At 32.3% G+C, this 17,080-nt stretch overlaps 2 protein-coding genes across 2 annotated transcripts in view; one reads left to right on the top strand and one right to left on the bottom strand.

Moving 5' to 3' along the window:
• The first annotated feature begins 1,173 nt into the window (after positions 1 to 1,173).
• Positions 1,174 to 15,920, top strand: RTRAF (RNA transcription, translation and transport factor). The gene is made up of 8 exons (XM_074213349.1): positions 1,174 to 1,353; positions 2,763 to 2,887; positions 3,526 to 3,625; positions 7,306 to 7,392; positions 9,390 to 9,478; positions 10,221 to 10,289; positions 15,246 to 15,294; positions 15,589 to 15,920. The coding sequence occupies exons 1-8, from the start codon at positions 1,293 to 1,295 to the stop codon at positions 15,741 to 15,743; spliced, it is 735 nt and encodes a 244-aa protein (XP_074069450.1). The 5' UTR covers positions 1,174 to 1,292; the 3' UTR covers positions 15,744 to 15,920.
• Positions 15,921 to 16,340: 420 nt separating this feature from the next.
• Positions 16,341 to 17,080, bottom strand: part of NID2 (nidogen 2) — a 141,980-nt gene continuing 141,240 nt past the window's right edge. The window contains exon 20 of the mRNA XM_074213350.1: positions 16,341 to 16,826. Coding sequence (XP_074069451.1) covers positions 16,816 to 16,826 — 11 coding nt within the window. The 3' untranslated portion in view covers positions 16,341 to 16,815. The remainder of the gene's footprint in view (positions 16,827 to 17,080) is intronic.

Raw genomic sequence — 17,080 nt, 5'->3', positions numbered from 1 at the left:
TAATATTGAATTATATTCCTGATATAAATCTAATCTAGTCATAATGTGTAATCATTTTGATAGGTTATTGTAATTTCTTAATATTTTATTTAAAATTTTTGTGGCAATATTCATTAAGGATGTTGGTATATAGTTTTCTTTGCTTTGAATCTTGTTTAATTATTAAGTATGCATTTTCATCACAGAATGAATTTGGTATTATCTTTTCCTTTTTTAATAAAGAGCTTATGTATTATTGGAATTAAAATAATTTTGATAGTATTTGCTTGAAAGTCCTTCTAAAAGGTTGTGGGATATAATTATAGTTTATGACTTATTCAATTTATTTTCCTGACATTAGATTTTAATTCTCTATTCTTATTTTCTCTGTAATGTTTTTTTTTAGTCCATTCATCCATTTCATTTAAGTTGCTGGGTTTTTGGCATATCACTAGTTTCAAATTATCCTTTATGCCTTATTTGTTTGTTTTGAATTTTCCATTTTAATTTTCGTATTGGCAATTTGTATGCTTTGTTTATTAAACTGATTCATAAAATTTTCTTTAAAAACAGCTAATGTTTCATCCATTTTATTAACTTTTTCAAAGAATTCAGCTTTTAGTTATATTTATTACTGCATTTTTGTGCTTTTGACTTTGTCAGTCTCTTCTTGGACCGCTAGGTGGCACGGTGGCTGGAATCAGGAAGACTCCATGCCCTGATTTCAAATCTGTCCTCAGCATTTATTGGCTGTGCCAGGCACTTTAACCCGGCTTACTTCATTTGTAAAATGATAGCAGAAGGAAATGGCAAACCCCTTCAGTATCTGTGTCAGGAAAATTCCCACCAGGATCTTAGAGTCGGGCGTGACTGAAAAGTGACTGACCAACAGCAACAACAAAATCTCTTCTTTGCAAGTTTTTACTTTTTTAATGTCTAAATAGGTTTTTAAGTAACTAGTATATTTTACTTTCGTGTCCAAATCATTCATTTATTCTTTTTTTGGGGAAAGCGACATTAGAATTTCCCCATCCCGCGACTTTGTTTATTGTTCATTTCAAGAACGGACAATAAAGTTTTTCAAATGTGACGTAACTCATTCCCAGCCCCGCCTTCTCAGGCTGCGGCGTGATTGGTGACTCCCGAAGGCTTCTGGGAGTTACTGAGTTGGGGATTCGTAAGTGAGCTTGTCACTCGGAGGACTTCCGGGAGGCCGCTGTTCCTTTGCCTCCGGGACGTGGCTTGCGTTTCTTTTGGCCGCCGCCGCTCCCTGCGCCCCGCGCGGCCCGGCGACCGAGGCAGAAGCCAGCACCATGTTCCGCCGCAAGCTGACGGCTCTCGACTACCACAACCCTGCGGGTTTCAACTGCAAAGGTGAGGGAAGCGGCCCGCTCGCTGCAGGCCTGGCCGGGTGAGGCCTGGCCGTGCGTCGGTACTCGGCTGGACCCGACCTTGTTCTGTGCGCGCAGTTCTTGCCGCTGCTGCCTCTCCGCTTACTAGGCTTTCCTTCTCGTTTTCTCCTGGCACGTCGGCCTTTCCATTAATGTGAGACTTTTACTGTTTGATTAAATGCCAGATAAGCTTGTGATGGCCCAGTTTAAATGCTGCGAGAAATAGTTGAGTGATAGATTCCCCGGCCAAAGGGAACTTAGCATTATTGCAATCTTTTAAATTGATATTTTATTTCATTTTTCCAATTAACATGTTTTGGCAGCTTTTCAACATTCATCTAATTGCACATTTATAAGTTACACAATTTTCTACCATCCTCTCTTCCCCTTGGCGGGGAACAGTTTTTATCAGTATAGTTTATATAGGTGTCCACAGATCTAGAAGACAAAGCAGCGTATGATAAAATCGAGCGATAAGATGGTCATATAATATATACCTGTTGTGTTACACAGTATTTAAAAGATCAAGGGATATAAAAAAATGAAAAATTAAAAAAAAAGATCAAGGGATAAAACTCTGGTAACCAGAGGTATCGTCCACACCCTTTGGTCTTTGGTAGAGTAATAAAAATGAAAAGAATCCTAAGATAAACCCTGTAACATCTTCAAATCTTCATAATTCAGACATCTAATTATTTATGAACCTCAGTTTCCTCCATCTACAAAATGAAGATGATAGTACTTACCTTATGGCCATTAAATGCATAAAATTTGTAAAGTACTTTGATGACCTTGAATTACTTATGTGCATTTTAACTCTTCTAAACTAATTTGCCGTGTTTATGCTGAAAGTAGTAATATTTTGCATAACTTTTTTTCTAGTGGATTGTAGGTACTTTCAAGATTTCAGAAACCTTAAAAATTTTAACTAGAAACTTTTCTTACTGTCTGCATTTTTATTTGAAAGTCCCTTCCCCCCCCATGCCAATGTTTATTCTTTGGATTACTTTATGAAACTCATCTATTGTTCTATCTAATTTGTCTAAGTATATATTGTCTTAACTCCTTATTAAAGGATCTTCCCAAAGCACTAATTGGGGCTTATGTTTTTTTATTAACCCCATTCTACTGATGTAGAATATGAATTATTTTCTGTTTTTTACAACTTTATATTAGTTTTTACTTTATTTCATTTTAAGATGTTTTCTTTCATTGCTTTTGTAGTACTATTTCATTTTTAATAAGAAGCATAATAAAATTAGAAAGAATTTATATAATAAATAAGTCTGCTAAAATGTATAGAAAAGATTAAGAAGATGCACATTCTTTCCCTCTTTTTTTCTGGCTTAACAAAAATCTTGTATTCTGATTTGTCTAAAATTTTTGCTACAGATGAAACAGAATTTAGAAATTTTATTGTTTGGCTTGAAGATCAAAAGATTAGACATTACAAGATCGAAGACAGAGGAAATTTAAGAAACATCCACATCAGTGAGTGGCCCAAATTCTTTGAAAAGGTAATGAATCATTGGATCAAGGAAGTAAACATTTTTAAAAATAAATTTTAATTTTAAATTAATAATAATAATAAAGTAATTCAGTTTTGGTGTAGAAACAGATTTCTGCCTATTAAATGGAGGAAAGTTCGCAGATTAGAGTTGAAAAGAAGGGACACCATTTAGTGTACCCTCCTGGATGAGAAAATTGAGAACAATTTGATTTGAAAAAAGTTCAAGAATAATGAAGTGTACATGATAGTGATTAAGGAAACTCATAATAATTTAGTTATGATAATATTATTAAAATTCTTAACCTTTTAGTTTTTATATGTACATAAGATGAAGTTAAACCAATGAAGCAAGATCCATTTGACTAAGCAGCCTAATTTTCCAGAGGAAAGCAAAAATGAAAACTAATTGGTAATGTTTTAATGTTAATAGCATGAAAACAACATGATTTTATAATTTATTTTTATATTTTATATTTTAAAAATCCTTTAGAACGTGAAGAAAAAAATTTGTGTTCAAAATAAGGTTAAGTTGTCTGAAAATCCATGGCACAGCTACAATGGCTCATTTATGTAAATCTGATTCTTGATTATATGTTGCCATTTAATGGTGATAATGAACCAATTTTTTTTTCTTTTCCTTCACAGTATCTGAAAGATGTTAACTGTCCTTTCAAGATTCAAGAGCGACAAGAAACAATTGATTGGCTTCTTGGATTAGCTGTTAGACTTGAATATGGAGATAATGGTATGTATGATTTTTTTCCTATGCTTTAGTTATATATTCATGTTGTCTTTGATTAGGAAAAGATCCAAATCTTAAAAAACAATTGCTTTTATTTGAATCCTTTTTGAGAAACTGCAGTTCCCTTTCCTTTTTTAGGTCTGTTTGGAAAAAAACTTTTATTCCTTTCTTTTTTTTTGATCTCACTGAGAAGTTAGTTAGTTGTTTTTTTTTTTTTTTGCCCCAGTAGCAAAAGTACTTCAAAGCATATTTCTCTTCATTATCTTTCTAGAGACACTTTGTTGTCTAAATGAGAAATGGAAAGAATACTGGATTTTAGAAATGAGTGAACCTAGGTTTGAATTCTACCTCTTTTATTTATTTATTTTTAATGGTCCTTTTTTTTAAAAAAATGTATTTATTTAAGGCAAAGCGGTTTTAGTGTCTAGCCCAAAGTCACACAACTCGGCAATTATTAAGTGTCTGAGGTCAAATTTGAACTCGGGTCCTCCTGACTTCAGGGCCAGTGCTCTATCCACTGTGCTGCCTAGCTGCCCTTCCACCTCTTTTATTTAGTCCTTGAACAAGTTATTTCTGGGTCTTAGTATTTTCATCTGTTAACTGAGGGGGGTAAGGAGGGAAGTGAACCAGCATTTATTAAGCATCTATTATGTATTGGACACTGTGCTGGGCACTTGATAAATATTATCTTTTGATCCTCACAACAATCTTATGAGGTAGGTGCTATTACTGTTCTCATTTTATAGATGTGGAAACTGAGTTTAAGTGACTTGCTTTTAGATAGCATGTATCTGAAACTGGATTTGAACTCCAGTCTTCCCAGTTGCAGTGCCACCTCTGTCTGTTAAATAATGTTATTAGATTATAACTTAAAATCTTTATATCACTGTCCAGCTCTTAATTTGTGATCTTATGTAAAAACAGGATGATGAACTGACTGTCGTTGGGGTCTTTTTAGAAGTGAGAAGTGCTAAACCAGGATTTCAGAAAATTATTGATGTTTTGAATAAAACTCAAAGGGGGTGGCTAGGCGGCACAGTAGACAGAGCACCGGCCCTGGAGTCAGAAGTACCTGAGTTCAAATCCAGTCTCAGACACTTAATAATTACCTAGCTGTGTGGCCTTGGGCAAGCCACTTAGCCCCATTGCCTTGCAAAAACTAAAAACAAAACAAAACAAAAAACTCAAATTAAGGGTGAAGATGCATTCTTCACTGACTTTAATCCAGTTTGTCTTCTTCCTGAATCCTTGACCACTTCTCCTCCCTGTGTGTGACCTGGACTGTTTTTAAAAAGTATATCGCTGTGGGGGCCATAAACAGATAGTGAATTTCTACATTTCTGCTAATGAATGAATGTCCTTTGAAACTGGCACCTCATTCAGCCCCTATGTATCAGGGCAATTAAAAGATCTTTCAAATCTGATTTCTGAGGGAAATGACCCTCTAGCTAAGTACAAATCATTCTTTGCACTGGCAGCATAATTAACTTTTTTGTAGAAAAGGACCATTTCCCCTAGAGGGAAAGGCCTTGAATTCCAACAGTGCAAGTCTTATATGCATTTTGAAAGACTTTCTCCTCCCCTCTTAGCCAGCCTGTGGTCTGACTCATCATAGTTACAATCAAATCAGTGCACCCACCCCATACCATTCTCTAATATATTTTCCCTGCCCTGGTCATGATACTGATGAGCACAGGGTAATGTATAGTTATATATATGGACTCAATTAAGCAGGCACTTGCAGAGGCACTTCCCTTCTTTCCCCCTTAGTTAACAGATGAAAAAACTAAGACCCAGAAATAACTTGTCCAAGGACACCAAGAGTACTAAGTAAAAGAGGTGGAAGGGCAGGTTGACCCTCGACTAGTTGGGAGTTTTTTATCTCTCCCTGAGTAAGGATCCATACTCACATACTTGAATGTAGGCACAATGAGTCACAGGCAGACCCCAGACTTTGTAATGTATATTTTAATATATTTTTAAACTAACAATCTCCTCTTACATTCTTTGGAAGCCAAATACCCTACATTTCTTACTCAGCATTTCTACTAGTCTCAGTCCTTTTGTGTCTGTACCTGATATTCTTCCTCAAAAAAATTTAAAAAAGATTGTAAACCAAATTAAAATGTTCTTAATGTGTGAGCCTTAATTTCCTACAAGCACAGATCCATGTGCAAGACTTGTCAAAGTGACATTGACCTGAGATTGGAGTTGAACTTGTGGCTTTATCCATATCACCTAACATAGAATTTGATTTTGTGTATTATGTCAATTAGAATGGTGCGAGTTCAAATTTTTAAAACATGAGTTGTTTAATTTATCTTTTCTATAATTAGCTATAGTCTTCAGTATAGTGATGTTTGATCTGCATAACCATTTCTTAAGGCACATATATAGTGAGAGGCAAAAAAAATTTAGATATAAAATTTTATTTCAACACCTATTTTTTCTCAGGAAATCATCTATCCATGAATGTTATAGTTTGAGTAGTATTCAGTGATGTATTATTTTAGAATCTTTATGTTTAAACATGCCTTTTCAAGTGATTATAGATTAAAATCCTAATTTGTAGTTCTAAACCATATAATGTTTAGGGTAGCATAAAATACCTGTTTTTGAAAAAATTAAGACGTTTTAATGTTTTGATAAATAAGATGATGGAAATTTAGAATGAGAAACAACTTTTCTTTTGTTCAGGTAAAATTTTAGTGAAAGAAAAAGTCAATTTTATTTAATTCTATGTTAAATGTTACTATAATTTGAGAAGAAATCTATTTTAAAAGTTTAATTTATTTGTGAAATTTATGAAAATATATATCATATTTTTAAGAGTTGGTAATTCATTTTTTGCACTTCATAGACAATTTCAACCAAACAGTGCCTTTTGACGTTCTACTATTCAGAAAAAGTAATTTTGACTTGAGATGTAGTATACATTTAATTTTTAAAAAATGTTCACAATTTCTGTTTGTTACTTTGGTAAGAAGCATAATATCCTTGAGTCAGGAGGGGACTTGTATGAATTGAGTAAAAAAATGAAGTCAGTTATTGACTCAATTCAATTTGGTATTAAAATAAATTAATGGATTTACCTTCAGATCTTGTGTGTGTGTGTGTGTGTGTGTATGTATGTGTATGTTTGTATTTGTGAATGAATATACAATGTTGATATCTGTTCATATTATGTTGAAAAGATATGAATATGAGTTTGGACTCAATATAACAAAAGTGTTGCTCACATATCATTGAGAATCTGACATGAATGTTTCCCGGTAGGATTTTCTATACAACTGTTCTTGGATTCTGGAGGCATAGTTCATTTTGGATTATTTGAGATTTAAAGCCATGCCATTCTAATTGAATGTCTTTACTGGGCCATTTTGCAGTTTTTTCCCTTAAAGTCTTCAAGGCTATACAAATGTCTTTGTGTGTTACTCACTTTTTGGCACAATTTTAGATTGTTAAAAACATAATTGGCAACAGAAATTGCAAATGCATTTATTTTTATCTACTCAGTAAGGCTAGCTTAATACTTATTAAAATATTTAACCTACTTATCCTCTTAACTTATTTTCTCTAGGGCAAATTTTCACTTATCCTAGGTAAACTAATGTGGCATTCAATTTTATTATGTTTTTATATTGCTACCATTAAGATTAATTAATTTATACCCTTTCTTATAGCTGACAAATACAAGGATTCTATACCAGATAATGCTAAAAATGCTGACAGCACAGCTAAAAATGTAGAGCCTCTGATAAATTTGGATGGTAAGTGTGCTACTGTGTGAAGATTGTATGATTGTAATTTAGCTAAAATATTTTTGCTTTTATTTTCTGGGTTTTTTTTTTTTAAGGTTTTTGCAAGGCAAATGGGATTAAGGTAGGTAATTATTAAGTGTCTGGGGCCAGATTTGAACTCGAGTCCTCCTGACTCCAGGGCTGGTGCTCTATTCACTGGGCCATCTAGCTGCTTTTATTTTCTGAATGAATGAATGAAATCTTTCGATCTAGGTTATTTTAGTAAGTAAATTCAAATGATGCAAAGTTGGTCTAACATAAGCAGGTTTGTGTGAGATTAAAGTCTAATTTAAAATTTTTTTTAATGCAATGATTTTCTGTAGTGTTAGCATATTTCTTATGTAATTGGCTTTTTCCCTTTTTCAGGATGGCATCTCAGTTTTGAAAGAAGGAAAAAATTGTGTTTATTTTTAACTAAAATCAATTGACCCATATGTGAATACATTAAGATCAATAACACCATGATAATGTTTAAAGATAGCAAAAGTTCAGTGTATTTAAAAGAATCAATCTCTGCAGACCACTTCATTACATATTTATCCAGCTATAAAAGACATAATTACTTAATGTGTTTAAAAAAAAATAAGGACCAGTTATATGGTGAATCTAAATGATTACAAGGATACTCAACGATATTAATAGCAAAGTTTCAATGTTTAAAGGTTGAGCTTATTCATGTTAAATCGATTTTTATTCTTTCCATTTGATTACTTCCATATTTTTGCTAAAAGAAAATGGAATTCTTGTCTTAGAGGAGACTTAAAGAATATATCCTTCATTAAAATAAATATAAGAGGGAGTAGCTAGTTGGCACAGTGGATAGAGCACCAGCCCTGGAGTCAGGATTACCTGAGTTCAAATCTGGTCTCAGACACTTGATAATTACCCAGCTGTGTGGCCTTGGGCAAGCCACTTAACCCCATTGCCTTGCAAAAAACAAATAAATAAATAAATAAAAGATACTGATTAATCATGAGACTATTCAGGACATAAATGTGAACTTCCTATGGCACAACAAATTTTTTGTGATTGCCTGTGATTACTGTTTTATCTTTATTAAAAATACCAGTATGAGAAAGAGAAATTAATTGAAAACTGACATGCAAAATTGCCTAAGAATAAAAATTTCAGAACAGCATTACATTGGAAAATATCCTACTTTGTGATATTTTCATAATCATGATCATGTTGTCTTTAAAGATAGATGGAGATTATTGGCACCTACTATTTATCAGAAAAATAACTAGATTCTAAATAATTTAATCCAGTAAGGCTCAGGTTCTTACTTAGGTAACTGAAACCTATCTTTTTAGTCAGTCTATGCATTTTTTTGCATTTTTTGTTTGTTTTAATGAGGATTGTAAATAGTTAACTTATAAAAAATAAATCTACCAGTGACTAATTTTTATGAATTGTTGTTCATATGAACTAATCAACTTTTAGGGTTCTCAAAAAGTCGCAGATTATATTGATGGTTTTGGAAAGAAATTTTTTTTGTTTTTGTTTTTTACAAGGCAATGGGGTTAAGTGACTAGCCCAAGGTCACACAGCTGGGTAGTTATTATTAAATGTCTGAGGTCAGATTTGAACTCAGGTCTCCTGACTCCAGGGCTGATGCTCTTATCCACTGTACCACCTAGCTGCTCTCCGTGGAAAGAAATGTTAATGAAAAAAACTATTTAAATTTGTTTTTAGAAAAAGAATTGCATAGCATAAAATCAATGTGAATAAAATTATTCACCAAACCTTTAGATTTAATGTATGAACATCATTGAAGAAAAAACATGTAGTTTTATCATCACATTTGTTGGTGCCGAGATATTAATTTTGTGTGTTTTGGGTAAAAATGTTTTGGGTAAAAAATTTTACATACCTTTTTAAAAAGAATTCTCAGTCAAGTAATAGTCTAAATATATATTTTACCTTCATAAATATGAAATCAACTTGCATAAGTATTTGTTTTACAGTGAATAATCCTGATTTTAAGGCAGGAGTAATGGCTTTGGCCAACCTTCTTCAGATCCAACGTCATGATGATTACTTGGTAATGCTAAAGGTTAGTGTATATTCTTAAATTTAATATTATGAGAGAAATACTGTGTGTGTTTTTCTTGAAGAAATACCAGATTTCTGCAGAGAATGTGTGATATTCTCTTTACTGAAATAAAGAAGTGGTATTGTTAAATATCTATATCTATATAGCTATATTATTAAATATATATATAAATAAAATTTAACAAAATCACTTTTTATATATATAGACATACACATATACGCCCATACAATATAGTACAGATCCTATAGTTAGTAGTAGCATACTTTCTATCTTGGAAAGAAGACCACTAATCAGTAAAAAAGATTTTCTGTATATAGAAATGAGTGTGTTGGAGCCCTGAGGTAAAACATTATTTCATTTGTATTAAGGAGTCATAATGCTGGAGAAAATGTGGCCTTAGGCCTACATGTTACCCTTTCTACTTTCCTGCTTTGCCTGGGGTGTAATGCAAACATGTTTAGAATTATTTTTAACATGTGGATAAATGTAGTATGTTCTTTGAAATAACTAAATTTTTATCATCTTTTAACTAAAATTAGAGAAAAATATTCTTATAAAAGCAACAGTGTTAAAGATGGTAGTGGAAAGGGTTGTGGGGAACTAGTTTTGAGAGCATAAGAAACTTAAACTACATATTATTCTCAACCCTTTACTACTGAGCCAGAAAGAAAGAAATGACATGTCATTTAATTTACCCATCTCTGTAAAAAGAAAGACTAAAAATAATTTTTTTATTTACTAGGCAATTCGCATTTTGGTTCAGGAACGCTTAACACAGGAGGCAGTTGCTAAGGCAAATCAGACAAAAGAGGTATGTATGATTTTTCTAAATGAGAAATTAATTATTTTTTAATAGTTTCAGATGTTTTAATAAGAAAATGTCTTTATACAATTTTAAGCATTTTTTGTAAGAGCTGTACTAGTTTTTTTATGTGGACAAGAGTGCTTTTGCTGAAGATTAGGGATACATTGTTGAAGTTGTTGTGATTGTGTGGCCCTGCTGTAGCCATAATACATAATTTCTCTATTTTTTTTTTCAGGAAACTACTTATTTTTTGCTCTTAATATTTGTACTTTGGTCCTCCAATTACCAAATTGTTTTAGTTGTTGAATCTTCCTTAGAAAATTTTGGGAGTGTGCCACTAAGGATTGAGATGTGATGGGAGCTGTATTGTTTTTTATGTGGCTAGCTAAGACATATGAATATTTTAATAATTGCTTTTATCTATGCAGGTGTAAACTTAAACACAACCAAATGTGTTGAGTTCTAAAGTATTGTAGAGTTTTTCACTTTTATAAATTGTTCTCCTAGTTCTGTTCACCTTAATCTTATTAGTTCAGTGAGGTCTGTCCATCATTTGTGTACTAATTTTGGTCAAATATTTAAATCCCTCTAAAAAGCTGCTAGATTTACTGAATTTCAAATCCCACCTCCAATTGCCTTGACATTGCCTCACCAATAGGATCCTTGGGCCAGAGGTCACACTGTGCTAAAGGTTTGGATACATCCAGCATTTTATGCCTTTGACTGTAAGCAACAGAAGGCAGTATCCGAAACTGACACATAATACATCTAGCAGCTTTTTAGGGGTCAATTAATTAAATGTTTTGACCAAATATAGCCCAGAAATGACATTATAAATATCCAAATAGGCTTTATGTCTTCCAGGGCTTTTCAAGACTTCAAAATGCTTTCCATGCCTTCTTTCTATTACCAGAGCAATATATCTCTTGGATGGAATTTTTTGGGGGGTTCTGGAGATATTATAGTATGCTTCCCATGCTCCCTCTATCCATCACAGGTGTTTCTTCTGTTCTTTAGGCATGTCACTTAACCTCTCTAGGTTTATGTTTTTTTCATCTATAGAATGAGGAGATGGGGGCAGCTAGGTGCCACAGTGTATAGAGTACCAGCCCTGGAGTCAGAAGGACCTGAGTTCAAATCTGGCCTCAGACACTTAATAATTGCCTAGCTGTGTGACCTTGGGCAAGTCACTTGATCCCATTGCCTCTTAAATTAAAAAAAAAGAAGTTGCTAAAATGAGGGGATGGAGAGTTTTGCTTCTGAGGTCCTTTCCAGTTCAGGTTTTCTGATACAGTGAGAGATGATGAAAAACACCTGTGTATTCTCTTGTTATCGTAGTGAGGGAACTATTTTTGCTGAGTTTGTGTGTTAATAGGTTTTTGTTGATATTTTCTATTTCTTATATCACTATAGTTATTTTTTATCGCAATCATTCTTCCCTCTTCCCTCTCCCAGAAAACCATTCTCATCTGACAAATAATATTTTTATGAGAAAGGGGAAAATAAAATTAGTACAACTGATCTATATATTTGAAAAAGTTCAAAACCATAGGTAACTTCCATAATGGAGTAAATTGGGGGTGTATCTCATTTTTTATTTGAGCCCTATTTGAGCTTTATGATTTTATTAAGTATATGATATACATGTACATTGTTTTAGTTCTGTATAATTTTCGTGTCTGAATTTATTTCATTCTGTATCAGTTTATTTATATGGCTCTTGTCATGCATTTCTATATTTAATCACATACATGTCACTTGTTAAAAGACAGTAATTATCATCAAAAATGCTACACTATAAATATGAGGTCTTCTTTGGCCCAGTAATGGGAATCTGCCGTTTAGAGGGTATAGACGTTTTATTTGCATAATTCCAGATTGCTTTCCAGAATGGGTTGTACCATTCATATCCACCAAAAATGCTTATTAGTGTTCTTGTCCTTTTGCAACCACTTCCATCACTTATGAAAAGAAATGGCAAAAAGGACAGTAAACAGTAAAGTGAAACCTTAGGTTGTCTTGATTTGCATTTCTCTCTCATTAGTGATTTGGAGCATTCTTTTATATATAAAGTTGTGAATATTTTGTAGTTCTTTTCAAAACTTTTTCATATCCTTTAAGCATTTGAGGAGGAATGACTATAAGTTTTCCTTTCTTATTCTAGATGCATTAATGTTGTCAGGGCAGAAACTTTTTCAGTTTTAAGGAATCAAAGTCAGCTATTTCACTTTGATAATTGCCCCTCTCTTTTATTAGGTTATCTCCTGTCTATAGCTGTGAAAAATATGCTTTGCTTCTCTTCTAATTGTCTTTAATATTAATGTTGTATATCCATTTAGAATCTATTATGAAATGGATATGAAGCCTAATTTCTCCCAGATTGCTTTTCAACTTTCCCAGCACTTCCAAACTTAATAAAACACAATGGAGTCCATTGTTTCTAATTCTTCCTTGTTCTATTTCTGCTTTTGTTTGAGGTCTAGCAATTCCCCTTTAAGTTCTTTTTTTTGGTCATCGTTTATTTTGATATTATACCTTTTATTTTTCCAAATTTTGTTATTACTTTATCAAGTTCTAAAAAAAATCTCCTAGGTGGTTTTATTTTTATAACATTAAAAGTATAGATTTACTTTGTGTTTGGTATGATGTTTCCCTAAATAATTTATGTATTTTGCATTTATTTTAATTAAGATTCCCCTTTCTATTTTTGTTTCTTGGGTTTTGTAGATTTTGTAGTCTACAACTTTGCTTAAATTTTAAATTGTTTCAGTATCTTTTCCTGTTTTCCTAAGTTTTCCCCGGGTTTTCAAATATCTATTAGTGAAAAGAAATAACCTATCCAGCACGGGGGTCTTAGGATAATGCCCTTGTCTTGCCCTTTTACTTTTCTTAAGTTTTGCCCTCTTTTGTTTATCACAAGATAGTTTGTTCTCCCTTGGTTTAGAAACAACACATTTTCTTGCTTGTTTTCCTGGTTTCTCATTTTCCTCCCAACTCTTCATTAAATGTGATTTATTAAAATTTTTTCTTCTTTTGTCTTTATCTCTGGCAGTCATCTTAAAACTTTCACAGCATTGCTACCAATTCTTTCTATATAACTCCAACAATATATTCATTTCTCTCTGTTTTTCTCTCTCTCTCTCCATCAGTGTTTGAATGAATTTTTTTCTATCTTTACAAATTCACAACCAACAAACATTACAAATTTTTCCTACATGATTCAAGGTAAACAGCAAATGGCACCAAGTTTGACAAAATGATTAACTCATCTATATACTGATAACAATTTAAACAATAGCAGCAGATAGAGACATATATTGCTAAGTCAAATAATCATTTCATAAATTCCAGAGTTTGTACATGTGAGCCCAAATTGTCTATTTCTTTTTTTTTTAATTAGTGCTATATAGCCTTCCCACACTCAGTAGTTCTGAGTCCAAATGTATACATGTGCACAAATGTGTACACTGGGTGTACAGTGCACAAATGCATACACTGGGTGATCATCTCATTCTGCTGTATTTGCTGTTCTGTATGTATAAACAAGATACTACTATACACCTATTTCATAGCTGCTTTGGCACCAAATCCCAGGCTAAAGAAAATATATACCTATTCCCAACTTTGTTTCCTTCTCTCAAATTCTAAATCAGTGTCTGGCAAACAGTTAGACAATGTCAAATGCAAATATTGATATTTGTAAGCCAAAACCCAGAGAATGAATTCTATGTAGGAATTTCACTAGGACCTGATTAAAGTTATACAAAACTTCCATGCTTTAAGAGAAAATTTCTAAGCCTAATTGTTCAACAAGGAATAGAATTTGTTAGTCCTAATCAAGAACCTTTTTTTATCTTAACAAATACCTGTAAATATGGCATGATTATATAGTCAAAATAGAACATTTCTATTTTTTCGAATTTTGTAAAACAGAAAACACACCAATGGTAAGAATTCAAAATTTTGAATGAAAGCCACTATGCTCACTAATCCTTGGTTGTGATAAAGTAATTATTAATATTTCAAAATCAAATTCTGTCTTATTCTAAACATAGCATTCATTACTCATAACTGTATGTTTGTCTATGTCTTTCTGTAACTTTGTCTAGGCTTTCTTTTTTGTAAAGATCATTATCTATATTTAATATTTTTGCTGATACCCAATAATAGAAAAATATTTTAATAATGGATTTATTAATATTAACAGCAGTTGCTTCTATATTTCCTTTCAAAAATTTATCAACATAGAAATTTATCCTTCTCCATTTTTTTCTTTTTTTAACTTTTTCTGCAGAAATCCAGGCTGACAAGCATGAAGAAAAAGGGTTAAATTAAAGAGGGATGGTTGTCCATGGTTGCTTGATATTGAAGGGGAGAAGGGAGGATATAATTTCTCTTCTTTTCAACCCTTACCCTCACACTCCAGTCCCACCCAACCTGACTCCACAATTTCTCTTTGCTGATTCTTAAGCTGGGGGAATTACACCCAAGACTTGAAATAATATCAAAATTATTATTTGGTTTTGACTAAGAATGCATGAAATAGGAAAGTAGCAGTTGGTAATTTTAGTTTGCTCTATATTAAATAAAAGGTGTTACCAGTTGAAGGGAAAAGATGCATGAAACTTTATTCTTCCTAACCCCCCTTATAAACTGGTGGAAAATATGAAGGAAAGCAAAATGTTGCAGTTATGTACAGATATAGGCAATTTTCCAGATTTTTTACCAGATACACAGAAAACTATTCTTGAGAAGGGGTAAAGGGATTAAGCTAGGTTCAAATGGATGTGCAATCTGAGATCCATTAAAGGTGGAGAGGTATATATTGTATAAAAAAGCAGCACAAATTCAAGTGGGCTCTGGCTTTCTTGTTTATTTTCCAGGTTTTCAGTCAGTTAAACATACCACTTAAAAATAAACAATAAAAATAGTATTTTTATTATAAATAATTTTTTTTTTAAGGGTTTACCTGTTGCCTTAGATAAGCACATCCTTGGTTTTGATACTGGAGGTAAGTGCTGATTTTAAATTGCTTGTTCAGTAAAAATATGTATGTATGTATGTATGTATGTATGCATGACCTTGAGAGAGAGAGACTGTGTGTGTGTGTGTGTGTGTGTGTGTGTGTGTGTGTGTGTACACAATGTATATACTCAGTCTTTGGGATTCAAAAATTCCTTAACTGTAATTGAGGAAAAACATTGATTGAAATTATGTTCTGAGATGATTTAAGTGGATGCCATTTTAAACACAATTTGCTTAAGATGTACATTTCAATGCAATATCTTCCCTTATGATAAAATAGATGCTGTTCTTAATGAAGCTGCCCAAATTCTTCGATTACTACATATAGAAGAACTCAGAGAACTACAAACAAAAATTAATGAAGCCATAGTAGCTGTTCAAGCAATTATTGCTGATCCAAAGACAGACCACAGATTGGGAAAAGTTGGAAGATAAAGAACTTTAGGATTACAGAGTTTCTCATCGACTTAAGACACCTAGGAACTATGCATAAATAACTCTGGCAATGTATTTTCAATCAAATGTCACATTTGGGGGGAGGGAAAATAACAGAAAATTTTGAATTCTTAACCACTGTTGTGTTTTTCGTTTAATAAAGTTCTAAGAAATGGACATGTTCTAATTTGATTATATATTCAGTACTACCATTATTAGTCATCTATTTTATATTCGAGGCTGCAAAGAATTTAAAATTCCATTATTATTATTATTGTTATTATTATTATTATTATTATTATGCCGAGTTATAAAACAACACACTCTCTCATTCATAGTAACATTTTATTAAAATAATCTAGAACCTTTTTGAATAGAATAAGTATAAAATTAATACATGAATATATAACTTTCTACTATGAATATGGAGGCACTTAAGTACTATAAAATACAAATTGAAATTATTCTAGCACCTTATAATATAAATACTTAAAAGAAATTCACTTATGGTGAGTGAGGTAAAGAAATGATATTTTTGGAATTTCAGAAAATTGCATTTTTTTCCCATTAATGAGATCCTCTTCACAATTTGTGATGAATCAAGATTTATGATGTTTAGGACTATATTTTTTCCTTTGAACACACACACACACACACACACACACACACACACACACACACACACACACTCGTATATCTTTTAGCCAAAGGACCTTATAACTTAACAGTCTATGCTTTAATTTTCAGACTGAATTTTTGAAATATACTACTGGTATTTAAAAATGTTTTATAAGCAATAATAAAATTCTGTTCATAGAGCACTTATAGTTTTCCCTTATAACAATCAAGATAATTTTTTTTTATTTTTAGAAAATACAGTAGTTAAAGATTGAGGTATAAAATTTTCCCAGAATTCACTTACTAATCCTTTCTTTCTAAAAGGTCATTTTGTTGCATAACCAGAAAGAAACCCTAGCAGTGGCCCTTATTTAAGTATTTTTTCATCATCTTCGCCTTCCATTTGTTGGTAGAAAATTGTCTTCAGGGTTAAGATTCTATTATTTAGAACCCATTACTTCATTCCTATAGGGAGAAAGGAGAGGGAAAGGGGAAAATGTTATTTTCTTATTTTTATACTGCAGTATAAATGCCAGAGAGGAGGATTCAGTGACTGCATAAGCAACGAAATAACCGTAGATTTTCACATTAGAGGGATTTGTTTAATATATATACCTATCACTACTAGGAGTGCCAATGAATGATGCTTACAGTGGTAGAGAAGAAATGCTAAAAGTAAATTTAGTTCCTATGTGTCATCTGACACAATCTCTGTTTTA

This window comes from Macrotis lagotis, chromosome 1 (genome assembly GCF_037893015.1).
Source record: "Macrotis lagotis isolate mMagLag1 chromosome 1, bilby.v1.9.chrom.fasta, whole genome shotgun sequence".
Lineage (NCBI taxonomy): Eukaryota > Metazoa > Chordata > Mammalia > Peramelemorphia > Peramelidae > Macrotis > Macrotis lagotis.
The sequence above is the reverse complement of the archived record's forward strand: the minus strand, read 5'-3'. Positions and strand labels throughout refer to the sequence as shown.

Bases quoted from the DNA above. Each gene is read 5' to 3' on its own strand.
- RTRAF (XM_074213349.1), top strand. From the start codon at position 1,293: ATGTTCCGCCGCAAGCTGACGGCTCTCGACTACCACAACCCTGCGGGT. The intron at 7,393-9,389 runs GTAAGTGTGCTA...TTTGTTTTACAG, and splicing joins GCCTCTGATAAATTTGGATG to TGAATAATCCTGATTTTAAG. The intron at 10,290-15,245 runs GTATGTATGATT...TTTTTTTTTAAG, and splicing joins AGGCAAATCAGACAAAAGAG to GGTTTACCTGTTGCCTTAGA.